The sequence below is a fragment of the Hippocampus zosterae genome, chromosome 7 (genome assembly GCF_025434085.1).
Source record: "Hippocampus zosterae strain Florida chromosome 7, ASM2543408v3, whole genome shotgun sequence".
NCBI classification, from domain to species: Eukaryota; Metazoa; Chordata; class Actinopteri; order Syngnathiformes; family Syngnathidae; genus Hippocampus; species Hippocampus zosterae.
In genome coordinates, this window is record NC_067457.1 from 21,780,568 (window position 1) to 21,807,975 (window position 27,408).

The 27,408-nt window shown below is 45.1% G+C and overlaps 1 protein-coding gene across 1 annotated transcript; it reads right to left on the reverse strand.

Annotated features, from left to right (window-relative positions):
• Nucleotides 1–3,296: 3,296 nt before the first annotated feature.
• stt3b (STT3 oligosaccharyltransferase complex catalytic subunit B) lies at nt 3,297–27,408 on the reverse strand. The gene is made up of 16 exons (XM_052072545.1): nt 26,886–27,408; nt 20,947–21,055; nt 19,206–19,493; nt 18,266–18,331; nt 15,302–15,401; nt 14,767–14,865; nt 13,086–13,232; nt 10,858–10,906; nt 10,127–10,281; nt 9,005–9,216; nt 8,182–8,369; nt 7,412–7,583; nt 6,314–6,487; nt 5,053–5,166; nt 3,832–4,038; nt 3,297–3,713 (listed from the first exon to the last, which is right to left on the reverse strand). The coding sequence occupies exons 1-16, from the start codon at nt 27,143–27,145 to the stop codon at nt 3,639–3,641; spliced, it is 2,415 nt and encodes an 804-aa protein (XP_051928505.1). The 5' UTR covers nt 27,146–27,408; the 3' UTR covers nt 3,297–3,638.

Below are 27,408 nucleotides of genomic sequence, written 5' to 3' on the forward strand. Positions count from 1 at the left end.
GTCCTGACTATGAATACAGTGGCTGTCACACTAAGATCATGTATTGCAATTAACATCACTTAGTTGACACTTAAAAACATAACATTTAGCCTGGGGGTGTGGGGACACTTTCTCGTGACATATTTTTAGTCTTCCCAACTCCTCAAATAGCCACATGTTCATGGCAGGGGTTACATAAAGTTTTGCATAATTTTGTCTTTTTAAATGTGATTTCTTACCGAATAAGCTGTGTTGAGTAAATTTTGTCTCAATGCCTTACAAATTGACAACGTTGTGATTGTCCAATTCATGCCAGAGATGTTTTCGTCACCGTAACGACAATAGCGTATTTAAGTCAGCGTAATGCTGAAAAGATCCAGTAGATGGCACAGTGTCAGTTACATTTCCAAAAAAAACACCTTAAGATACTTGCGCGCCGAAGAAAGGTGAGCGTGAGCACATATTTGTATATATGTGACTTGTAGGCTTCCTATGAAATATATAAGCAGTAAGATATCTGTGAGCAATATTTTCTCGTGATTGAAATTGTATGAAATTTCAAACCTGAGGATCCTTGTTAAAAGCCAGCCACCAGCTCTCAGCAGTCGCGGATGCGTTCAGTCATCGGAGGGTAAACGCTGCCACCTAGTGGACAACTCAACCTGCAAAGACATACTTCCGGAAAGACTGCGGATGCGCTTTTTAGAGGCGAGACCACGACGACAACGCAGAGGGTTTAATTTAAACATCATCACTGAGCCCCCTGACCCCCTGCCAAAAGTGAGGGAAGCTGGAGATGGAAAATCGACTCGTCTATTTTGGATTCTGTTTGTCACCGGCAGCATTTCTCATACTGACCAGGAGAGGGCAACAACGTGGCCCTTGAAGACGACGAACGGATTTGTAATGAGAGCCAGGTTTGCCGATTCTACTTCATTTTTGTTGGCTGAAATCAAGCAATTTCCAAGGTAAGCCAAAGCAGTCATCATGGCATATCACTGGGTGGCGCTAGTGTGCAAAACGCCGTTGAATACGCAGCAGAAGGTTGTCTTGGATTGGCCAACGTGACGTCATGCCTGCATATGAATTGGGAGTCAGATGTGCAGAGGGGAATTAAGAACAGTGCACAGGTGCGGCAAGATGGCAACCGACCGCATATCCGTTTATCAGGTGAGCAAGGACAGAGTCAAATGTTAGTCGCTTGTTCTCTCGTCTCACAAAGTCATTTTTCTTGTTGCAGCGTTGGAGGTTTAAGCATAGCACGTCACAAGTCATTCGCCTTTTCCTCGAACATTGTACTCTTGGTTTCTTTTGTCACGTTTTTCATTTTTTTTTGCTTTGATTTTTTTTTAATTATCGCAAATGGCACAACCTACGCCTTTATGGAGAGAGAAAGAGGAATGAGAGAGGGATGTGGAGAGAGTGTGATGGAGAGGGGGATGAGAGAGATGAAGAGGGAGAGAAAGAGCAAGGGATGGAGAGCGAGAGGGATAGAGAGGGGGATGAGACAAAGAGAAAATGATGGAGAGAGAGGTAAGAGGGATGAGAGAGAGGGAGGGATGAGCGAGAGAGGGATAGCAAGAGGAATGGAAAGAGAGCGATGGAGCGAGGTGGCTGAAACGATATTTATGCTCACATGCTGACCCACGACCACGCATTACTCTCATAGAGGAGTGACTAACGTCTTCATCATGCAGCGGGCTACATGAGAAATGTAATTTCTGGCCAATTTATTATTATTTTTGAGACGTGGGGGCTCCCTTCGGTGCACTGAATGCTTTGTCTAGCTGGCCATTAGCGAGAAGGCTTGAAAAATCTATGCCTTTCTCAAATATCATTTTCAGTGCTTTCATTGTGCATGAATTACAATTCTGTCAATTTCCGATCAAGCCAAAAAATGTCAGGTGAAGTTTCAAAAGACTCACTCGACTGTGCTGCCAGTAGTACCCAATGAAAAAAATTATTTAGATGAGGAAATGGTATGCCTTCTGTATGAACAGTTTTGAGTCTTTTTATTTTGCCTGTACAAACAGGTTTCACTAAAATCAATAAAGAGATGCGTCGAGCGCTTGTCCTCATAAGGGTGACGCCTGAGCTGGAGCCTCAACTTCTCTGGGCATAAAATTAAAAACTTTTTTTGGACAATAAAGTTGTATTCAATTCAATTCAATTCAAAAAAGGGGCATTTGGTCATTTCCCATTGCAAGTCGGTTATGCTGAGTCGGCAGGAAGCTTGGCACCAAAAAGCCACCAAGGAACATGGGAGGAGAGGGTCAAACAACATTTAATAAAAGCATCAGCGTAAAAACAAATTTGCAAATATGGAGTTCTGTGTATTGAGATTTTTTTATTTTTGTGTTACAACGTCAAATTTGGACATGTCCTACTTGTATTCTTTGCATAATTGTTAGGACTTTTCTCGTGTGGCCCGAAACAGCGACGAGTGACTGGAAAACAAAGGTGACACGTGTGTCTCCTGATGAGCTGTGGCGAGCGGGGCAAAAACGAAACGCTGATATTTTTTCCCCCCTGCTATCAGCATTTTCAGTATGTCGAGTTATCAGTGTGCATGGCCTCCACGCCTGTTGCTAGACGACGAACTAACGACCGAAGACGGCAAAATGTGAGTCAATGAAAGGCACGAGGGTTTGCTCGCTCAACTTGAGCTCCCTCTGCTGGAGGGGAGGCTTAATTTAATGACACCCCTACTTCTTACATTGTGTTGATTTGCCACTTTTGAAGCCTGAGCAGCAACAATATACAATCCAAGATATTTATGAGGGGGATGGAGGGGGGGTGGTTAGGATTGTAAAAATTCACATTCATTCCATCCATAACAAAATCTCAAGGCCCTCTGTACAAGAATTATTGCATTCACTGATCTATTTGCTGTTATAGAAAAAAAATAACATCCATAACAAAACAAAGAAATTTTGATTCTGTATTTAAAAAAATCACGACAACAATCCAATATATTATACACCTTTGACATTATCTTTACACAACAGTTATATGTGCGGCCAATTAGTTTGTAAATGATTTGAAAAGGAAGCCACGATGATCAGGAAGGTGAATTCAAACCGCTGGGTGACGTCCGTCCATACCAAATGCCTTTCGCGTGTACACGTGGAAGTAACAAGGCCTGAGCACTTCCTCGCTTCTTCCGGAGTTCACGTGTGCCATGGAAAAAGGTCACGTCAACGGCTCTTTAGTGGGAAATTTTCTTACCCCCTGTCCCCCGCCACCCCCAGTCCTGCCCCGCTTCCCTGTTCTAAACCTGCTTCTCCACCCCACCACGTGCACTGAGGATCACATCGTTCGTGTACCACAACTGTTTTAATTGACACAAACCAACAGAGCAGCCCAATGCCTCACCGCACATTCAAGTACAAAGTAAAAAAAAAAAAAAAAAAAAGTGGCGAAAAGAAGCAAGACAAAATGTCCACCCCCCCACCCCTCAAGATAAAATGGACAACAGTTCTCTGGAGAGAATCAAAATTTGACACTTCACCTTTCTGGCCGCACGGGGGTGCTCTTGATGAAAAAAACACTTGAGCCCAAGTGCCACAGAAATCCACACCCGGGTGCTCTTCATTGTTTGTCAGAGGTTTCTTCGCATTCTATTTTATTAATTTTTTTCCTAGGAGAGTTCGTCGCGGTTACTTTTTTTGGACTTTCTTGCCTTTTTTCAGGAGCAGCTTGTTCTTCACGAAGCCTCGCTTCCTCTTGGCCGTCTGAAATGAGCAAATACAACGCGGAAGAAGAATATGTTAAATGAGCGGAGAGCCTCACAGTGTCAACAGGAACGGTCTTTGGATGCATAAATGCACGTTGGAGAGCTTTGTACCGTACCTTTTTGGACGTGTACTTTTGTTTGGGCACGACGCTGCGAGGCTTGCGGTCGAGCGGCTCCCTGTTGCCAAGGTTCTTGACCTTGTAGATCCTGACCAGCCAGTGCTCGGAGGTGAAGGCCTCCTCCAGGTGCTTGAATTTGATATCCTTGTTCCCGATCTCGGCGTTGCGCGTCCGGTCAAAGCCCGGCGGCGTTCGAAAGTCCAGCTGGGAGGTTGGGGAAGGGGGATAGGGGTAGTAAAATGTCAGAAGAAACACAGCTTCCTGGGGCAAAATAATAATTATAATAAAATCTTATTAAGCGACCCATCTCGACAGGAAGCAGAGTAACATTTAGAGGAGTCTTGCAGAAAGGCAGCAACAAACGGACGCTTGCAAACCTTCAGGGGAACTTGAAACGGCTTTGATGTCATTTTGTAATGACAAAAGCTGCGCAAGGCTGCAGGTTGCTGGGCAAGATCCCATTTTGGTCGGGAAATAAGAATCAGTGTGCCCTGGGGCGTGATCTATTCTCACGGAATTGGGTGAGAAAAGTCTTGATGACAAACACCAATCATCTATCTTTGCCTGTGACGTATAGTGGACAGGCACAACATTTACTCTTCCACTAGATGGAAGGCACACAACATCTGCATCCATTTTGGTGACATTTTTGCTGTCGGAATTTTGTTTTTTTCCGAGGATGGAAACAGACCAAGAAAAGATTCGGCAGGCTGAGGTTTTCAAGTCCCTTTGCAAAGTGTTTTTTTGTTTTTGGTTGCACTTTGCGCCAAGCTCGTCGACACTATTCGCAGGTGCCTTTTCCTACTCCCCTCCAGTACCAAAAGAACAAGGCAACAGAGAAAAAAAATCTTTCCTACCCACAATCCTGTCACAGCACGCGGACTCCCGAGACACCAGCCGAATACCTTTTAACCAGTCAGTCAACTCTCACGGCGGCTGCTTGTTACCGCCAACAAAGCAGCATACCAACACAGCAACAGTGCCGAGATAACGAGACTTCTGTGACCCCCCCCCCCCTTACACACAAACGCGGCTCATTAAAAGAGCCCCTGAAGTGGATCTGAGCACCAGGTGGAAATATCGAGGGATTCTACCGAGACCCGGCCTGCCCACAAGAGGCGCAACTCAACAAATAACGGGAGTATGTTGTCGTGGCGGTGCAAAACTAAGAGGTCCGTCCGTTTGCTCGCGCGCTCCCCAACTCGGCGCTCGGCTCACCTGCATTTCGCCAAATCGATAGTAGGACATCTTGTACATGAGGCAGTTAAGCAGAGTGGGTGAACCGGCCTTGTCCACTCTGAACTCTCCCTGAGGGGTGAAGTAGTCACTTTCCTGGAAGATATTAGAAAGGGGGTGGGGGGGGGGGTGATTTATTCCTTGTAAGTTTGTCAGGATTTTTCGAGGCCAAGGACCAAAATATTGTATTAAAATTAAAAAAAAAAAACAAGAGTGTAGCCGGGGATAAAGTACAGTTATCCCCGACTATATTGCAGTTTGACCTAATCTGATTTCCAATTTGAAAACGTCCCGTCATTTGTCTCCAGTTTTAATTTATTTCAAAGTAAGACCATTAGGACGAATACACGACGACGCATTGCCATCTTCCTTTGTGTCGTGGCGTCGAGGAAGAAACAAAGTATGGGTGTACAAAAATGATGAGGCACGACTTGAAGATGGAATTTTACACACAGTGGAGGGGGCTTGGGGGTTGGAAGCTGCACTTGGGTTTTATTGGAGGCGAGTGTTTAATGGAATCATCCAGACTGGGCGCTTTGTGAGAGGATCACGTGCTAAGACAGAGCTGTGTAGACGGTTAAGTAGCTGGGAGAAGCCATTTGAAGGCGCAGGCGGCACACGACTGCAACCTTTCCGCCAAGGAGGCGGCGCAATATATACTCGAGCGAAGACGATAAATCCTCAAGCTGCATTTCTAAAAAGAACCCCTTTTCTTTTCTGCCACTTCCAATCATTCCTTTTCACGTCAAAGTGACGCCAAAAAGCATCGATGACAGTTTACCAATAAAAGCAGCTTTCAAATGGTTGCTCCTTCCTCTTTCAAAGTGTAACTATCTTTTATACTCCATCTAGCGCCTCAGAGTGGTCATTGGTTCCTCTTGGTATTCAGCTAGCTTAAGTAGCTAACAGTCGACGCTTTGCTGGAATGGGGTGAGGGCCGGGGGGGTGTCTCATAGTGGTGATGTAGCTGCCGGGTACATTTAAAGAGATTACGGCCATTTAAACTGATTATTGTTGCTCAGCTGGTACGTCTTGACGTCTTTGTGGTGTTCGGGGGTTTGAGTCGCTGCACTCGATTATTGGCTGCATTGAAACCCGCTCGACGATTCCGTTAACTGTCGCAGCTATCAACAAAAGCCAGTTTGTGCTAATTTGCTCGTCCTCCTTCCTCTCATCGATGTGCCGCGCCGTTTTGGAGGCCCGCCGATAAAAATTGGTCGACGGGCGAGCCGCTGCCACTTACCCTGATGTCCTTTGGGTGCTCCCCTTCCGCTATCCTCACCATCCACAGGAACTTGTTGATGTCGTCGCCCGAGTAGCCGATGACGCCGCCGAAAATAATCAGCACGTAGTCCACGTCCAGGGACCGCATGATTTTGTAGGCCGCGCTTTCATTGGAAGACATGGCCTTGCCCACCTAAAGTGTGGCAAAACATATTTTTAAGCCATTGGAAACGTCACCTCGTCTATCGCTAGCGCAGTGTAGAAAAATAACTCAAAGGGCAACTTGTCGCACCCTGCCCGCTTTGTGACCGTCATGTAAAAGCTCTGTACGGCTAAGCAAAGAAGTCATGTGCTTTGTCTATATTTTCCGGCAGAGGCTGTTAGTACAGATTTGCGATGCAGCTTTGCGCTCAAAGTTTTACCATCACATTCAGGGGGAGGAAAAAAACAAAACAAAACATCTGTGGTTGCTAACTAGACGCAAACACTTGCCAGAGTCTTGGACGCATGCAGGCTTTAATCTCGGCAGTTGGCTGCATCCTTGCGGGCGAAACTTTAAAAAAAAAATGTTTATGACGCTTGTAAAGTTTTGCCTCTGTGCTTTGCGAGAGGAAGCGCCTCCATAACCATTCGCTGTCGCAGTCAAAAGTTGAAGGAAAGCTCAAATAAAACGCGACAGAATCGCGGGCACGGGGTCGCAAGCGGAGCGGTTAGCCGGGAGTCAATTACGCCCTCTCGCGCGCCGCGATTTTTATTTGCGGAGAACAGATGAGGGAGCCGGCAGGCGGCAAAGGGGCAGTCAAAGAGCAGATGGCGTTTTCAAACATTTTTTTTAAATCAACACCGCCACACTCATACAGCACGCGGCAACAATTAACTGGAGTGTCCTTAAATTAAAACGCTTAAGAAAACAACATTAATTGTGCTTTTTGGGAGAGAGTGGTTAGGATTGGCAATTTTAATTAAAAAAAAAAAAATCTTATAAATGAATCACTGCGGAGATTGATGATCATCCGTGGCTGGCGGGAGAGATCATTTGTTTCTGTGCGTGCATCAAAAACGAGAGCGCAACACGGCGAGAATGTGAACACGCTCAATTTGAGGCCAAAGAGCTCACCAGCGCGATGTGACTGTTGTTCCACGTGTTGTTGTCGACGAGCGTCGTCCTGTTGGCCATCCCCGCAATTTGATACCCGTAGTCCCACCACGACATGACGCGCGCGTGCTCGTCCGTGTTCTGCCGCAGCCAGTAGTAGGCCTCCCTGAAGTCGTCCAGGATGTTACGTGAGCTGACAAGACAAAAAAAAGGGAAGCCGTCAAAGAAACGCCGGGCCCACTTGAGCGCATTTCCTCACGTAGCCGAGGTTGCTATTTGAGCGAGTACGCTATGCCGTCCCTTTAACTCATTCAGTACCAGCCGATTCTAGACCTAGTCTGAAAAGACGTTTAAAAACGTCTTTGGGGGTGAATGACTTAATGATAAGGAGCCCCGATGTCAATTCAGAAATATATATATATATATGAAAAAATCACCGTTACGCACTATAGGAGCACAGCGACTTCACGACACCTCGCTGCGTGTGTTTGGAAAGTTTGAAGCGAGCGCCACGCCGAAGATGGGCAATGACACAAGCGCATTTACGTGACCTAGAAACTCGAAAATAAGTCGCCGTATCAAAGCGTGCGCTGTCACGCATGCATCAATATTTCAACAAAATGTTGTATGAAATATGCATGTCTTGCTGCTCTTTGTGGGAGCCTTCCACTCCCCCGTGTCAGAACTACCGCCATTGTCAAATTACGGCAAGGGGCGCGTCAATGTGTGTGTGTGTGTGTGTGTGTGTGTGTGTGCGTGTGTGCGTGTGTGCGTGTGTGCGTAGCTCCTACCCGTCGTGGTTGTAAGAGGCCAGCACCACACTGGGGCTGGAGTAAGCGTTGCTGGTGACCCAGGTGCAGTGGACGGCAAACATCATCAGGAGCATCAACATCAGCATGGTGACGATGGACTTGATGTTTGGACCCAGGCCTTCTTCCGCTTTCTCCTGCTCGGACACATGCTTGCGTACCTTGCCAGCCTGGGAATCAAAGACGTTTCAAGATCGAGAATAAGAACGCCGCCGTTTGTCTATTCAGGCTTTGGACTGTCCGGAATGGAGCTCAACCTACAAGCGATTTCATTCCAATTCCAATTCCATTGGCCCGCATGCTGCAAATGGGATATTCACTTTGGAAAACATATCGATGTACACGTGGTAGTAAGCTTGGCACTCCACGTTTGGTCCGAGGATTGTAAACAAAGAATAAAGCCTATCGAACCAGTCATCCATCGCGCACGCACGCGCTTGGGGAAGGAGTGGAAAGAGTATCAAAGAGCCGCTGTTGAATCACGGCTGAATCACAGGTTAGCCGAAATGGCTCCAAAAATATTGGTGGGATGCGGAGATGAAAGATGAACGTCTGCCAGCCTTCCTGGAGTTGCTTGCGTTGCAATATTGGGCGTCGGCAGGCAAGCGTGCCGTTTCGAGCGTTCACGGGACGCGAAAACAGCCATATCAGAGGGAAATGGGGGCATAAAAAAAAAAAATAAGAGGCTGAAATTGTTATCAAGCAGTGGGACCTGCACGGTAAATCCAGCTCGCGGTGGTGTCATGCACCAAAAAAAAACCCCTCCATCAGTCCAGCACAACTTGACAACGCTCCCAACCCATACCTTATCGTAGAGATTGCCCGAATTCCTCTTGTCGTCCTCGTCGCTGCTGTCTTCGGCGGGGGGTTTCTCCCGCTTGGTGTCATCTCCCATGTAGTGTTCGAAGACGCTGGAGAAAGCCACGGCCGACAGCATGCACACCACCGGCGTCAGCGTCAGCATGAGACGCACCATCACGCCGGCGAAGTACACCGCGCTGATGGCGTACAGGGCCACTGGCGGCAAGAAGGGGGAAAAAAAAAAAAAACACCAGCCACAGGCTCAGCTAATCAGTCTTTTCTCGTTGTGCACATGACGCAGCCTGAATTGAAAGCGTGGCGGTGGCTTTTTGTCCTTGAAAAGCACCAACCGGGTTCAAAAAGTGAGGGGCCGATCAATAGAAATAATTGGCTGAGTGAGTTGTCGGAGAAACTGACCGCTGAAGGACTTTTCTATCGCCTAAAGGTTCTGTGGCCTTGATCTCGATTCTTTTACCTCAAAAGCTTGTAATATGTTTCGACGGCGAGTCCCCTGGTATCCTTTGGGGTGCATTTTTTGAGAGGCCAGCCGGACTGCTGCCTATTCACAAGAATAATTTTCTTGTATATTATATATTTTCACGAGTTTTTTTTCCCCCAGTATGATGTGGATTCTTTTGTCATTAACAGAAGTTTCTCTCTGAATAATACAGTATTGGTCAATGAATGCAAACACCGGGTCAGACAATCAAGGCCCCGCTTCATTTCATAATGAGCAAAAAAAAAAAAACTTCCAAGATTTTTTATTTAATCTGAATGAAGGCACTTCATTGTGACGCTCCTGAATAATATGAAAATGTCAGCATTGACTTTGTGCAGCAGCGCATTTGGCTTCACAAGTACTTTTTTGCTGCAGTCAATTCAGCCTTCCGTTTCCATAATTCTGTTGAAAGGCTGATCACGTCATTTATCTTGTCATAGACAGCATGTTCGAGGGGGGGGGGGAAAAAAGGCAGCTACTTAGATGGACGTAGGACCACCAGTTTACATATGGTGTCCCTCAAGGCATGGACTTTGGTCCCCTTCATTTATTTCATGACTATCCCATCAGGTGGTAAAATATGCCAAACACGCCACCCTCAATTCAAGTCAGCCCAAACGAACTTACCAAACACTCGCTCATCATTTATGTTCTTGATGCAGAACCAGAGGCCCGCCGGGAACGTGCACACCAGGATGTGAAGGTCGAAGAAGAAGGAGACCCACGTTGTGGGCTGGTGCTCCGACACCGATGCGATAATGGGGATGTGGATCTTGGCGTAGCTAAGGGCAAATTTGAAAGGACAGACGTGAGAAATTTGACAAATTGCGTTGTAAATTCTCCAGAATAATAAGAGTGGAAAGATCTTTGTCATGTAACATGAAGATATATCAACATGTTGAGTTAGGCTCTTCTTTTGGGTTTCTTGCTCTCTGTTCATTCATTACGACCTTTTACGATACAAGTTGAGAAGTTTTTAGTCATTACAATGGGGGAGGCAGGTGGGGGGAATTGTATCAGCCTCTAAAGGAAAAAAATGTGACACGGCGTCAATCAGCAACTAGGGGCGGGAGCCGAATGTCACACACACGTCTGCCATTTGGAGATGACAGGATGCGTGTTGCCATGCCTCTTTCATCATGGTAGAAAAACACACCCAAAAGTCCCAGGGCAAAGACCCCACACCCCGAGGCCGCAATAACATGACACCTTAATGTCCACTAGGGGGCCGCAAAATATCATGGGCGAGTTTGAGATCCCTGCTCTTTTGACGTGACCTCACCTTCTCCCCTTTTTAACGGAACATGAGCAGTGTTGTTCAACTCCCCAGTTGTTCAGCACACATTTGCAGAACTTACCCAGTGTCCCAGAGCGAGTAGAAACGCCCGCTCCATGGAGCGATGTATCCTGAGGAAAGGGAAAAAAAAATCCTAATTTTGAAGTTGTAATTGTGAAAATATATATAGTGCTACACTATTGTGCAAGTGGTCAGAATGTTGCGGCCGGTCACGTTGTAACGTCCCGGTTGACCCAAGGCAAGAGGCGGCGTCCGCGCTGGGCGGATCAGCGAGCGGCAGGGCTGACATCAAGAGATTATGATCGCCTTTGAATTCCGACTGCCAAGTTGGCTGGCGGCTTGCCGTCCCTCTGGCAAAATATGACTTAGACCGGCTTGCAGTTTGTACTCTGGCTCAATCGGGAGCATGATGCCGTGTGGCCAAATTCCATTTCCAAAAGTCTGCACGCTCTCCAATAGCAGAAAACAAGCACCTGCCACTTTTAGACACCTCGCAGGGATCGGTCATGAATTTTTTATTATTATTTTTTTTTGTACATCACGGGATGTCTGAAACGCTGTATTTACCTGCCCAAACGTCGACAAATCTCAAATGTGAAATGACAGATTCTTTTTTTTCTGAGCAACAAAGCGTGGTTCGGCACACTTACTGAATTCGGCACCTTGAGTGAAAAGCCACCTAATGCTTTCAATGAATCGAGTGTGCTGCGATTTTTGATCCTTGGGAGTGTATTGTCACGTGACACATACGTTACACAGCAGGAAGTACAATTTTAAAATGAGTCCAGCTGATTTATGTCTCTTAGGCATCCATGTGATGCAAACCAACATTTGCAAGCAACATTTGTGTCCTATTTTAAACCAACAAACCACTGTGCTATATATTTATGCTGGGAAGAAATTGGGGGTGGGAGATTAGGAAAGTTCATGTGTGATCATCTGTCTCCTGATTGTAAGAACGTGACGACAGTAGTCGTCTTGACAACTTCGTGAATGCAATTCTCTTATTTAGAAACATAAGAAGCGTTTAAGCTGCAAATTAGGCACAAGGCATTTCAGATGTGCATACCTATTGGGAGCTTTGATCTGGAATACATTACAGCTCGGAAATGTTGCTGGAAGGGCGGGGGGCGTAGGTGTGCACAACCAACACCCATGCAAGACCATACAAACGAGCGCCGCTGCATATTTTAAAATGCAACGTTTTCCCCATTTGAAAACTATGACTCATTTGGTTCCATCTCTTCATAATACAACTATTCAAAATGACACTTTTTTTCTGGACAGAATAAAATTTGGAGAGTTACAAAAAAAAAAAGCACTCTGTGGTTCGTGCTGATGAGTGTTGAAAAGCCACACACGACCCAGCAGTAGATATAAAAACACACACCTTGGCTAAAAGTGGTCCAACTACAGCAATTGATTATAAGCAGACATAAGGTGAAAATTTATGCCACTTGTTGCCACTGGGGGCCGGTGATTTGGGCTGATATTGAATGGTGTGCTCCCAAAACGGCAAATCAACTCTCATTCGCATACATCGAATGAAATGTCATGAAATGTTTACGCTCACTAAAAAAAGCACTTCCTCAGCAGGATTTATTTTTTTAAAACGGCATTGAAATGCTTGCGCATTTCATTCAAATGAAGTCAAAAAAACGGCACAAGGAAGCACGAAAAGTTGGCTCGGCTAACCACGAAACCAGAGCGCAGCTGCACATCAGAGAAGAAAATATGAACCAGAAGGACAATGTTAAAAACTGCCTGCTTGTGTGTAAATATATTAATAATACAAAACACTGAATGTGAGCTGAGCGTGGGCGTCGAGAATAAAACTCGGTGCGATATAACGCATTTCACATTTGATATTTTGCTGAAGGGAGCGGAATCCTGCACAAGCCTTTGCGGCATCATCCCCATCATCCTTGCATTGTAAATCGCGCCGCGCAAAAACAAACAAACTGGGACAAATTTTGAGAGCAATCGGCAAGACATCCAGACTTTGTTTTTTTCCTCTCCTCAATTCTTTTGTCACACCACCACAAAAAGGGCCGATGCAAAGTGAGATAAAAAAATGTGATGACAACCATAAAACTGGGAACGGAATTTCTTATGGCATGCAGGCAGCTCAAAGTATCTGCCCAGACTGCTAGGTAAAAGATGACAACAATAACATCGTCAAAAAAACAAAAATAACCCCCCCACCCAAAAAAAACACGAGCACATTTGTACAGAGCTACAGATCAAATGCGGCCCTCGTTCATACAGTAACCGACTTCACAAGCATACCTGTGTACGTGAGATATATCACGGTGAGGAAGACCACGCCGGCGGCGAGCGAAACGCCGAGGAAGAAGAGCGTCTGGAATTCTTGTCTGGTCAGTCTGTCTCTCAAATATTGCAGGAAGGCATATGCTTGGAGTAGTGCAAACACACCTGTGAGAAAGGTGGGCAGGGGGGGAAGAAATCAGACAACTTTCAAATGTCTTTGTCAAACTAAATTGCGACTGAGTTTTATATTCTGCCATTCATCGTCCCGTTTTGACGTCTGGCGAATTCCATTCCAGCATTCTTTGCAGCTTCTTCGACCAACCCGCGGCAACCTTCCACCGTGCAAGCGCAGATCGGACCCTTTTCGCAGCGAAGCCCCTGAAGGTTTCTTGGAAAGCAGCCACTGTGCTAAAATTCTACACCACCCTCCCGCGTGCCTTGGGATGGGGGGGCTGGGGGGGGGTGCACCGTCCCAACAAATCTACGGCTCAGTCACTCTCCTACTGTCTCCCGTGGTGCTTGCTAAATGCCACCACCAGATGTTCTGAGCAGCTGCTACACCGGCAACAAAATAGATGTGGGAAGAGGTAGCCGGAAAAAAAGCGTACTGGCAGATAGATTTGGGGTTGAATTGTTCAGAGACTTTTCGGCTGCCGTTTGCGGGCAGCGAATGCAAGATTCCCATTGTTGGCGACTTAACTCAAGACTGTGCATTTATTCTTTAAATTCCCCATCGCCACCATTAACATGCATCAACTTTCATTAAAAAAAAGGAAACATGGTCCTTCTATTAACCTTTTTAATGCACAAACCAAACATCATAAAATAGGGCTGATTCAGCAGCATTACGACGCTTTCAAATCAACGGTGTCATTAAATCTACGTAAGGAGGCCATTAAGGGAGAGCAGGGTAGTAGATTAGATCAGGACCATTAATCAGATATTTAGAACGCTACGGTACACATAAATGTATGTTGGCAGTGTAAAAAGTCACCGAGAACACTTCAATTTGAAAAGAATATCATTGCTTTGGTGCTGTACCTTGAACACGGGAGGTGGTTGCAAATTGTGATCTCTCTCCCTCCTCCCCCCACACCCCTCCCGACATGCGCAAATGTTGCACTTTAAATGTTGCACCGATAAAAGTATCAGTTGCAGGATGGTGGCATGTTGACCAGTAATTTTTTTTCCTCACACAAGGTATTCTACAAAAATATATGTATATATTTACATAATTAACACTTTGCAGTAAATACAAATATGCCCCTAGATGGGTGGAACTCTGTCACAGCCTTTGTCTGAACAATCCACCTATAGAATTAAAATCATTGGAATGCTTAAGCTTAAAAAAAAAAAAAAAAAAAGACGTACGACTCGCGAGTACTTCTTTGCTGTCTGCAATCCGTTGATGCGCCAGCAAAGCAGGCTGTTTGGTCAGGGAATCTTGCACAAAACTGAACAGGCCTCGAAACATTGTCGCTAACGCACAAATTTGGTATTCGGCTAGCGTGGATGTTTTGTCGTTGATTTTCCTTTTTATCGTGCTACGCGATCGTCGAGAGTACAACGCTTCTCGTTGGCCGAGACAGACGTTGACTTACGGTAATGCGGATTGGCTAGGTTATTTCTTTTTGTTTTGGGGGGGGGGATTTGGCACCTGCACTTCCCATCCAAAAATGAAAAAGTCCATCCGACTTACCGGCGGCAGCCATATGCTCACTGGTCCTGATGGGCTGGAAGCCGACAAACGGAATCTGCATTGATAGTACAAGACCAACAATGTAGAAGGTGCTATAAGCTGTAGAGAGATAAGCACATGGGGTGGGCGATCAAACCACAAGCTCATCATCGTCTCCAAGGGACATCAATGGCACAGATTTCAACAAATGTAGACTCAAGTCCACTTTAACCCTTTGAGGGACAGCGGTCACTACAGTGGACAGCTTCTCGTGTTGTCTGGTGACAAGTAATGAAGGTTTGATGACCACAAATACTGGAACGTTTAAAAAAAAAAAAACGAAAAAGCTAAACGACAGCGACACGAGGGGGGCAGGTGGTAGCATTTCTTTGAGAAAGCATGGCCAGCTGCTTATGAATGTCAATTCGAAATTTGAGCATCTGGTGGAACGAGATTCGCCGCCTCATTTTAAATTCACATGTCAATCCAAGTGTAACCATCGAGTCGCCCCTCCCTGCCCGGCAACGCCTTCATAGGGTCAACGCGTGCGCCATACCGATGTAGACTCGGCGGCTGTAACGTTGCATCAGCAGCAGCACAAAGACGTGGAGGGGAATCAGGTTGATGATGAACACGTAGCCTCCCCATGCCGAGACCTGGAAGACACAAATCCACATGCGTCTGCTTTCATTTCCTTTGAACGCGTGTTGGTACGGCAAAAAAGGCTGGGAAGAAATAAAATGTCCGCGGGAAGCACCTTACAGCTGCACCGGTCGTCAACGCTCGATATAAATCAAGCTGTATTGTGTTCCTTTAGAGTAGCTCCATCTAGTGGATGCGTAATGCAACTGCTGCCATTAGTCTTTGCGCCGTATAATGCGGTGCGCCAGATGTATGAAAAGTTTGAAAATGGGCATTACATTGAGGGGGCACCTTATTAGTGCGTGAAAAAAAAACTATTTCAGACACCATCTGCATGATTCATTGAACACAACTGACAAAAGCGTACAAAGCAAGAATTCGAGCTTCTTGCTCTCAGTCGATGAGCCTTTGAGTCACGTTACCTTTGCGAGTGACAAGTACGCCCCCCTCTGTGTGCTCAAATACGGTCAGTTTTCTATTTTGTCACAAATAGAAACTTTTGGTCAGTCGCCATGGTGTGCGTTATTTCTACAAATCAAGTGTTACAGTTTTATCTCCTGTCAGGGCCTTGGTGTCGATTAGCAAATTTGAGCCAATTAAATTATTGGCTAGCTGACATGATAATGTCTCGATGGCAATACAGTATACACAAAGTAGCACCTCTCACTAGACTAGCACACACTCCATATCCAAGTCAAACTAATGACACGCCAAACCACCTCCACGAGAAAACATAAAAATTGATCTTGAGCGGAGTCAGCCTGCGGCTCTGAGTAGCGTGACAAGCTCACACAGTGACATCACATCGCGGGGCAGCATCTCAAGCGTTCCGCGACACGCACAAATCGAATCAGCCCTTTAAATGGTGATTAGATCCAATCTCTGGGTATTCGCAGAGTCCCGCCCGAGGGCCAATTCCCAACACACAATGCTGTAAGAAATGTGGTTGGAAAAGCCCAACGTGGCAAGGGGATCAGCTCGAGGGCAAGAATCGCACAGCGGCTGGGGCAAAGTCTTTTATGCTCAAATCGCGCTCTGAAGTTCACACTCGGCTTATCTGCTGACGGGGCCGTGCTCAAGAGGAGACAGCCAACGTGTCAGGCAAAAAATAAAGAAAATGTGCATGGTAAGATGATATATTTTTGTGTTACTGTACACTTCACCCTAAGCATCCTATCAGTTTCACCCCCCCCCAAAAAAAAGGTCATTTAAAAAATTAAATCATACCTTTAAACTAAGGGGGCGCGTGACCTCCGTCGCCGGAAGCTGTCTGCAATTGCAGCTTGCGATCAGAGCTGTTGCAATGTCACTCTTTTTTTTCCAGAAGTATTCTCATTCTAAGTTTGTTTTATCAATAATTCACCGAGGGCACTGGCCAAAAAACGGGAATCTGGAGCGTCAGGAGAATCATTTTAAAACGGTACATGTGAGCTATGACCGTGATTTTCGTGCCGTTAGCAATCTGCAAAAGTGCGCCCCCCGTGCCTCCGCGTCAGGTCTCTCACCAAGGGAGGCCGTGATTTCCTTTTTCTACAAATCAACTTGATTTTTTTTTTTTTTTTCCAGGTTCGGGGCCGTTACAGCTGGGTGGGTGTGTGTGCTTACGCGTGCGTGCACATGCGGTCACAGTCGCTCGGGGGAGATTAAAGTGTCATAAATGGTGGGGCACCCCTGCTTTAGACAGAGGGATCATGAAAACACATGACTTGAATAATGAACAGGCTGTTGCGCATCAAGCTTCTCCTCCACCCTCGCAGGTCAGCAACTGTGAAAAGCTGAATTTTTGCACAGCCACTAGCATGGTTATGGTCGCTCCGGTCCATCGGGGGAAGCCTGCTGCTTTAATCATCCCTTTCCTTATCTCGTCCTTCTTAACGCCTTTCCTCCGAAGAGGCTGATATCAAGACCGGGGATCTCGTTCCATCTTTGCGCATGTCACATTCAGTTACGCCACGTATTAAGTGCAAACCATGGCCACACGTCAACATAGGGTGGCGGGATTGCAACTTAAAAAAAAAAAAAGCATCTCAAAGAGTTGATGCTGTGCTTTTGCTTCATGATTTTTGTTGTTGCTAGGGCAACTGTATCAACAACAGTGGGAGGGCTGCGGATAAAGTATACATTTATTAACAATTCAGAGTGCGCATGATGGAGATGAGCAAATCCCACACACAAAAAAAACAAAAACTAAATGGAAAGAGGAATTTGTGTGTCTCATTTCCAAAAAGAAATCATTCTTATGCTACATGTCTTGCCACACACTCAAATTTCTCCTTTCAATTGATTCTGTCATACTCGTCTTGAGATCGGTCCGATCTATCAAAGCGGCCCCTTTTGGACGCCGTGATGCGGTGGGGTCGATGAAGCCGGACAGTTGTGTTTTTTTTTTCGTTGGACGCCTTGCTTTCTGCGAGCTGGAAAAAGCCAGAGATATTACCAGGAAGTGCCCACACCACGCCCCCTTCTAAAAGGCGGACAGGCCCTCTTTCAGAAATATGCACACAATTTGTCACAAAAGGGAAAAGGGCCCTGGGATAATCCCTTTATCGCTTCTCTTGCCGGACGTTTGGCGGGGTGAGCAGGATTTTTTTTTCTTTATGAATATTTTCATCAGCAAGCATCGGCCAACTGCGTGAGACTGAAAAGGAAAAATCCCTCCGACTGTCATTCTGACCTGCCTCGAGTTCATTGAGCTTAAAAACAACTTTTTCTAAAAGTTCAAGAGACACTCTGCAAAGATTAAACCCAAGGCACAGTTTGTGACCGGTTTTGGTTGCACAAACAGCAGCAGTAGTCATGGGATTAAAAAATAAAATTCTCCATGTAGCCATAGGGTCAAAACGTCTGCAACGCGATATTTGTGCGGAACGCTACTTACCATATAAAAATAGCAGAGGCAACAGCCAATTGTCCAAAACACAGAGCCCGTCTTCACAGATTTCACCTGGGGAAAGATGAATAGATCAGAAGAGGCGTTAGCCACATCGCCGGAAGCCTCGCGCTCAAGATCCCAAACGGAGAGAAGCCAACGAGCAAAAAATGTCCAAGATGCTTAACAGCACGAGAAACATCAGGTGGTGATGTAAAACCAGACGTATACGTAACAGGAGCCGCGTCACGAAAGTAGTTCTCCGCTCTTCCAAAAGGTTGTGTTATTGTGAGGGTGTGCCGTTAACCAAGGCCGCCAGGCCATACAACATTAAAATGAGGGGCCCACTTTTTTTGCCTACGTTTGCAGAAACTGAACAAACGACTGAGAAGATTCTCTTCGGGAATTTTATTTATTTATTTTTTTAAATCAACAGGTTGATGGGACACAAACAAAATCAACAGCCCCCCTGCCCCCAAAAAACTGCATATTGCAATTGAATTTAAAAAAAAAATAGATGATGAAACAATTGCAACCGCCTGCCGACTAGTTCATTTTGCTCCGAGTCAGACAGGATACGCAACCCCCCCCCCGAGTGACAATAAAGGGATAGAAAGGAGATTGATGGATGAAAAAAATAATAATAAAAAATTGGGGTTGATGTAAGGGCACATTCATGAAGTCAAACCAAGGCAATGTGCACGTGAGCCCACTCGCCAACTGGGTACAGCTGGATTGAATGCTCATTTTTATTCATCTGGCCTCGAGTGGTTTCTTCTCTCATTCTTGTTTTAACCCTTTCATGCACCCTGTAACCCGATAACATAAGCTGTCCACTGTAGTGACCGCTGTCCCCAAAAGGGGACATTGCTGTATAATACTTTCTCTCTGCCTCCTCACATTTTAATGAACCAATTAAAAAAAAATAATAATAATGAAGCACACATACCCAGAGGTAGTAGGTGAACTGCAGGGCAAAGATGGCAATGCCCTCATTGTCAAAGGAGCCGGCCACCGAGCGGGAGATGTAGCCGGGGACAATGGCGATGAAGCAGGCCGCCAGCAGCCCGGCGCCCTGGTTCCACAGCTCCCGCGTCAGCAGGAAGGTGGAGATCGCCGTGAGACCGCTGAACACCGGCGCCAGAAAGACGCACACGTCGCGGATGTGGACCGTAATGTGAAGCAAGTTGAGCACGTAGTGGATGAGTCCCGCAGTCACCATTAAACCGGGATAGACCTGCGGAGGCGGGCGCAGAGTTTTAAATGCCGATTTAATGAAGGGGGGTAACATTTATCAATGTGTCTCAGTAAGCATTCATTGAGCGATTTTCTGTTTTAAAAAACAAACAAACAAAAAAAAGAAACGTACTGCACAAAAGCTTTGCCATGGTTTGGCGTATCGCTCCTATTGTTCTCTTTTTGGACGGCCGCATTCAATAGTCACTTCTTTCTTATCTGCAGTTTCCGGGGAACGCATATCTGGCAGGTCTCCTCGGCGGAATGCATGATGGGTGCGAGTGAAATGGAAATAGGATGGATTGGTCCCGGAAAGAAAAAAAAGTCGACTGTCACGGTAGGAGATAAAGGCTCCATCTATTTGCTAAATGGCATAACCACCTGAGTGCTAGCAGGCTTAATGTTATCATAAACAATTCATGAGAACAGACCTCCCCCAATTCCCCCCGAAAAAAGAAAAAAAAAGGCTGTGACTATGGCAGGGGGTGGCAGCATTGTCAGGATGTGAAAAGTGCAGCGCCGGCGCTGTCGGAATGCCAATTAACGAAGATGCGCCCCGGTTAGAAAAAGATAAGAAACGTAATTATTGTACTCGAGCTAAAGTAATGGGTTGAAGGTAAAAGTAAAAAGGTCTAAATGGTGTCGGAATCGACCGTGCGGTTTTAGGTGGTCGTAGCGCAAGGAGAGACGTGTCAAGTAAAAATCAAACGCAGGTAACACAACCTGCACATTCGGCTCGCCGTGGATCACTTCACAGCCTCTGTCGGAAGTCACATGGCGGAATGCGGGTTTGAAAGCGGTGCAATGCGACGGGTCAAAACGCACGCCGCTTGAAGCAAATCAAATCACTTTGCTGTGGCAACTGTGCGGAGAAATATGTATATATATTTTTTTTTGTAGTGAGCTCCGAATTCACCGAGACGCAAAATGAAAACCAGCGTGGCATTTAAAAAAAAAAAAACGAATTCAGTACCAGCCAATTCTAGCCCAAGTCTGAAAAGACGTTTGAGAACGTCTTTGGGAGTGAATGAGTTAATATATGGGAAAGGAGAACAGGCCAAGTTCAAAGCCGAAGGATCGCTTGTGTTTTGGAGAATAATGGGAGATATCAGACAAATAGCAAAGATCACCCACCAATTAGCTTTGCTGTGCAGCAATTTGACCAGCCCGAAGCACAATTAGCTCATCTCTGAATTTATTGCAAGGCTGAGGAGCATGTTATTCATATGTTTTTAAAAAAAATGCATCCATCCATCACAAAGCGTAGTCTATGGATGCCAAAGTTGCTCTCGGTACGCTGCTAGGAGCTCCCGTTATCGAAATAAGTCACCTATTTGTAATCGAGGTTTCATTATTTTTCTTGCTAAAATGTGTTCGGCATCAACACGCCAACACGGAATCAAGACGCAATCCGGCCAAAGTGAGAAATGCGTTTTTGGCGTGGAGGGACTTACTGTGCCGCCGACAATCCTTCCCAACGGGTACCAGGCTCTTTCGTCAAACCAGTTGAGAAACTCATAGAAACCATTGGTTGCCAGATGATGCGTCGATCTGTAGTTGAACCTAACGGAGACACAAAAGTACGGTTTAAGTCAGTTTCAGCTTTGTCGCCGCTTGCCAAATTGCTGTCCGCTGTCAGACCCCTGACACCCCAAAAAAAACTTTGGGAAAAGGAATCCATCTTAAATTTTGTGCAAGTAATGTCAAGTACACACTCGGGACTCCAAGGAAACGTGATTCCATTTCATTGACGACTCCTTTTCTGTGGCGATGTCGATGCACGGCACAACCATAGCAAGCTTAACTGTCATGATCATTTCCTCTTAGGGAGGTAGACTTTCGGTTCTAAATGCAAATAGGATTTTTTTTGGGACCATTTGTAATTACTATTTTCCCCAAGATATTGTTGTCAAGGTGAGATGAGCTTCGTGGGGGCGTCTTAGACTTTAAGCACCGAGTAGAACTTACGCGGCGTGCTTTCGGACTGGTGCTCGTTAGTAATAAGAATTTCTGCACAGACAAGCGGCTCAACAATTGAATTTTTCTCATCTGCATCAATATTGTTGCTGCCGTTAGACACCTTGAAGTAGTGGGCTTGATCCAAGATGAAGGATTTGCCTGGGTCCAATGTCTGATTTAAATGAGATAAGAATCCTAACCTCTGACAACAAAACGCAAACAACTTTATGACTGCGCAGGTACTGCAACAGCATTCGGAGTGGTGCTGACCATGCGACTGGACAGTGTTGCGAGCCACCTTATGTCATCCTCCTGCTCGGCTACATGAGGAGGAGGATTGGAATGTTTTCTCTTTTAAGATGCATACAATTAGCGTTCCCATTTTAAATCTGTAACTGTCATAGAAAGTATATTGACGCAACTTATTACTTTGCAAAAAAATTAAGAAAATAAAATGTGGTTCATACCAGAAGCCGCTCACAAAATTCACGCAAAAGGCTCATGCGGCCTCGGAAAAAGGTGTATGTACGTCTAAAAAACAAGACCGGTATATCCACATACCTGTTTGACGATTTACAGCATTTCAGAGTTATAAACAGCCCCCTGAGGACACGTTTAACTCTGATGATGCCCCTAATTTCACATTCCTCATCTAGACAAGTGCAAATATAACTAATTGGGAGATATGATCCCTCCCACCCAAAAAAAAAAATCTATTGTTACCATCAAGCGAAAATAGGATAAGGCACTGGGGCGAACTAGGCAGCAGACAACGGCATTAAATCACCCAGAATTTAATTAATGACTGACACTAAACGGTCTTGCAAACACAAAAGAACAAACAGAAGCTGCTCCATTTACCCATTCAGCAGTGACAGTGACGCCTATTGACGACAATAATTTTTATTACCATGTGTCATGATGACCTCATCGTCATCGTATACTATATTGACGTTTTTTAGAACAGTACTGGCAGATGATAGAAAAAAAACTAAACTGATCATGATAGCTTTGCTACATACTGCAAAGTCATGAAGGGACCACGTGAAATATACCGCCGCCCCGATGGACTGAACATCAGCGCGAGCACAGTCAAGACACTGAAACCTTTGCGCCCTCTCTGCGAACTGAATCATTAAGACGCTCTGCTAAATCACATAAAGTCACGTTGGTCCAAAGCCGCAGTAGCTGCATCAAGAGGTAGAGCAGCCAGCAGAGACCAATAATTAACTGGACCACGGTGACTATTTCCATGATCATTATGTCCTGAAGACACACTGCCGCTGGCGCTTCATCTACGCAACTAGAATAAGACAGGAGGGCAACGCTCTTACACAGTGATGCGGGAGTTCAACATTTATATTTCTCTAATTCGGGTCAATATGAATGAAAATTTGTTCCGTTTTGTGCCCGTCAAATAATCGTCCAAAATCAAAATGGCAGACGTTTGCTGCTTTTACCTTTAAGGGCTCAACCATTTTTTCAACAGTTGTACACAAATAAATTATACAGTAGAAATATATTGAAATGTTTTAAGTCTTTCTTTTTATGGTGCTTTTGTGAGAGGACAAACGGAGAACTTGGTGGCTTGTGGTTGTCCTTGTTGACAGCCTGCACAGGTAAAGAGTTTAGAGGGCAGATTACATCACAGTGTCAATACTGCTTTTTTTTTTGCGGTAATTGACACACTGGTGAGACAAGTTTAGCTAGCACTACTATATCACAAAACACCAGTTTTAAAAGTTAACTTTTGTACATACATAAGCAAGTTAGCTTAGCTCAGTGTATGCAGCTGCAAAGTATGTGATGGCTTCAAGGGGAAAAAATCAAACTGAAAATGTTCTTTCCAGTACGTTCTATGCACCTGCACTAGTCTAAACGCAACATTCTGATTAATATTGCATTTGGGAAGAAGAGTTGAAGTCACAAAAGCCGCCCATTTTTAGCCATCTGCCGCGGCGGCCATTTTGCTACTGTCTGTCAACTGAAAAAGACAACCCAACTGAACCAGAACAATTTGGTCAACTGAATTGGTTTTGGTGTGTAAAGAGTATCTCATATTAAAAACGAATTAAACCATATTACAGTAAATTAAAAGCATGCTCTGTATTTTTTGTTGTTGGAACTCAGACAAGAAATGTGGGCCCATTGCATGAAACCCCCAAGCGGAAATCGTTTGATGTAGCAGCCGTTTTCCACGTAATTTAATGAGCAACCAAGCAGAATACAGATAAGTCCAAAGGGGCTTTTCCCTCGTCTTTGTAAAAACACAAAGTTACACTATTATAACCGTGACTCAGCATGCATAATTTAGAGGAGGGAAAAGGACGCCAATTTGTTTAGTGGGGGGCAAAATTCTTGTCCTTCATCGAGCATCGGATACCCTTCCAATTATATCATCCCACTTATTGGGGAGGGGGGGGGGACTTCCACATTTAAGGGCTTTGGTGGCACGAATGAAGGATCGCTCATGGCTAAACGGATGACACTACAAAGTGTATGATCCGCTCTTCATCAGGCTGAGGAAACCCAAATTAATCTCAACGCCCAGAGAACTTCCTTTCGCTGTGACAGAGAGCTTACAGTGGAGATTTTTTTTTTGAAAGGTCCTAGCGGAGCACAGCGGTTCAATTTAATATAAATTCTCCATCCATCTTAAAACGTAACATGCGTTACATTGACATGACATTGAAAAAAAGCTAAACCACATTCATTCACAACCTTCTGGATGTTAAAATGAAGGCCTAAAAATCATTGATGCCCAGACTCAATGGAATATAATGAATTATAATTCAGTTATTGATTTGGCCCGTAACATGTTAAAAGGGGGGGGGGAGGTCATTGTTTTCCAAAGTAAATAGGTTACCGTTGTGGTTCAGTCGCATCCAAAATCAAGTTTCGCCAGCTTCAACGCAATTTATTGAATTTCATCAGGAACCGAATTGCTGGGTGGACCAGAACAGTCAGAAGAAAGAATGGCCTTTGTTCACAATAATTGCTCATTGTGTTGATAAAATGTTATGGGTACATTAAAAACAAAAACAAACATGTGAAATGTAGCGGTGGTCTCCCAAGGAGCTAGGTACATGCTGACACCTGTCAGTTTGCCCCGATTCAAGCCCTTCATTCGCGGCGCTGTGGCAAGGAGGAGACGAAATTCAGGAATCTCCAAACGTGTTCGATACCTACAATTCTTATCCAATGATTAGTTGCGAAAAACGTTTCTCAGGTGGAACCTGAAATATCATGTCTTTGTCACATATCCAATTAAATACAAGTTGAACATTATTTGAAAATCATTGTGATCTGCTTGAGTGGAATTCTTTGGATTGAAATTTAAAACATGTCATGACGGTGTACTAAGTGTCGCGGGGCAAATGACATTGATCCCTTTTGATACGAGTCGGCCACAAAACGAGCTAGACAGACTGTAGATGAAGAATTCAGCGCGTGACAGAAATAGGAGCCCAATCCAGTCGCAACACTTCACTTTTTCCACATCAATCAATAAAACAGCCGTTCTGTGCTACTACATACACCCTCTAAAAAATGCCAGAGGTATCACACCATGTTAAAAATGTGCGGGTGGGCTTCTCTGTGATATGAGGAGCATAACTAAAGCTGAATGAACAGCGAGTAGATTTTCAATCCACTTACTTTTGATTGACCTGACAAAGATCTGAACAGGCTATTTTTCACCATTACACTTGCAATTTCATTGTTTTTGGAGCCCAGAGAACATACATTAGTCTGACTCCTTGTTGGCTGCTCGGAGCCTGCCAGCAAATCCAATCAATGTGTGTGTTTTTGTGACTATCTCAAATGAACATTGGTAAATATTTGTCATGCGCACTTCCACGAGAATATTTTGAGTGGGGGGCATCTAACAATTAATGATGACAGAGACTAATGAGTTAATGCTGCAAAAATATTATCCCCCCCCCGGAATTTGTTCACATGTGCAAATGTTTTTTAATGACTATCGCTCGCTGGTATACTATTTGCAGGACTTTCAAACAATCCTACAGTGACAAAAAATATGTAAAAGCTCCTGTTGATTTTATTGACAGATTTATAATGAGGCAAAAAAGTTCCAACTCTCACAATGAAGTATCGCAAAAAAAAAAAAAAAAAAAAAATCCAATCCAATCCAATACTCGGGTAACCACCCAGGTGCTATGTGGGAAGCCGCTAATGAGAGAAAGGAGCCTCTGACCAGTATTTAACACTCCACAACAATGATAAGGTCAATGCTTGGAGCCAATTCCAAGCTCTAAGTAAAAACAGTCAGACTCTTAACAACATACTTGGCCGGCCACTGTTAAGCTTTCAAAAGGGTACCATACACCAGTGACCAGATGAAAATAGCAGAACCGGAACTTGCTGACGAGTAGTGCTGACACAAGTACACCAACGTAGATGCTCAGAACAACATGGTTACAGTAAACGTATTACAAATATATATTTATAATATTAAGTGTAAAGTAATGTCGCCTATAGTACGCTTTCATATAAATTATCCCCCTGGCAATTATTTTTGGACAGAATAGTTAAAATGTTGCCTACATTTCAAAAGTCACAACTCACCCGTCAAACACACAAGGAAGTACAATACGACGAACCTATTTTCTGGCATGTTACAGACCAAAACCAGTAATCGTATATTTTTGCATTTTCTGCGATGTCGATTTTAAATTGAAATGATTTTTAAATTTGCGACCGCATAGAGGAAGTCTGTTCTACGCACGACCCACGTGACCAAAGTGGACTGATACAGTACTGCTTTGTGATGACAGGTCACACAATAGGCCATCTGCTTCCGGGTTACAAACCGTCCGCAATGGTGACGAGCACCCGCGAAAATGTCAACGAAACCGCTGTATCCCCAGATGAGTTTATCATTCCGCGGTATAATTATTAAAAAATTAAATTCTACGATAAGAGTGCATCCCTGCGGCACAACAGCAATTATCAATCGCGACTGTCGCGAATTCTCGCCACATTGTGCAACGTCATAAGCTTTTCGATTTCACTGAAACTCTCGAAAGGAAGAAAACAAACCCTTGTTCATTTCTCAAGGTGATCTATAACTCCCATTTGCGTAAAATGCAGTTCTGGTGGGACGCAACGAGTGTAGAAGACTGCCAATTCAGCACGAGACAAGTAGTCAAACTAGCCCGGCTAGCTGTATAAAACTCCAAGCGTCATGTTTAAATGTCAACGCTCCTTGGACAAACCAAACGGCCAGACCTTGACATGAGTATCGTACGCCTCCCCACCCCCGAAGATCTGAAGGAAATGCTTCCTTTGGGCATAATAACGATTCATCACGCTCAACCATTCAAACAGGACATTAATGTAACAAGGAATTGCGTGCGCGTTTTTAACTAATAATGACAAAAACAATACAACGTGTTGACTAGCTTGGACTTACCACGGGTCGAACTCGTGGATGATGCTCTCAAACCGAATCACGGCGAAAAGTCTGGAGCTGAATCCTGCGAGGCAGGCCAGAAAGAGAATGCTAAACGAGAGTAACGACTGCCACCCCGCCGGCTGTGTCAGTCCGCCCGACAGGCCTCCTCTGCCGCCCGCTGCACCCGCGGCGCCGGCACGGCTATTCCCGTGTACCGAACTGCCGGCATTAGCGGACGCTTTGTGCTTGCCGTCGCTGACTGCGTGGTGCTCCGCCATTTCTGCGCGTGGTGTCGGTCGGTTTGCTAGAGTCCCCTCCAGCCAAAACTACCGAATCTCCCTCCGCTCCGCGCTGTTCAACGTTCCTTTGTTTTCCTCCCTGGCCGCCGCCTACCTAGTAATTTATCAATATTTTTAAAATGAGATTGGGACTGGTGGCCGTTACATTGCGTGATGCACACGCCTGCGACGCACCGAAACCGCAATAGTGAATCCACAGGACTCTCCACACTCGAGCACCGGTCGAAAGAGGAAGAAGAGAT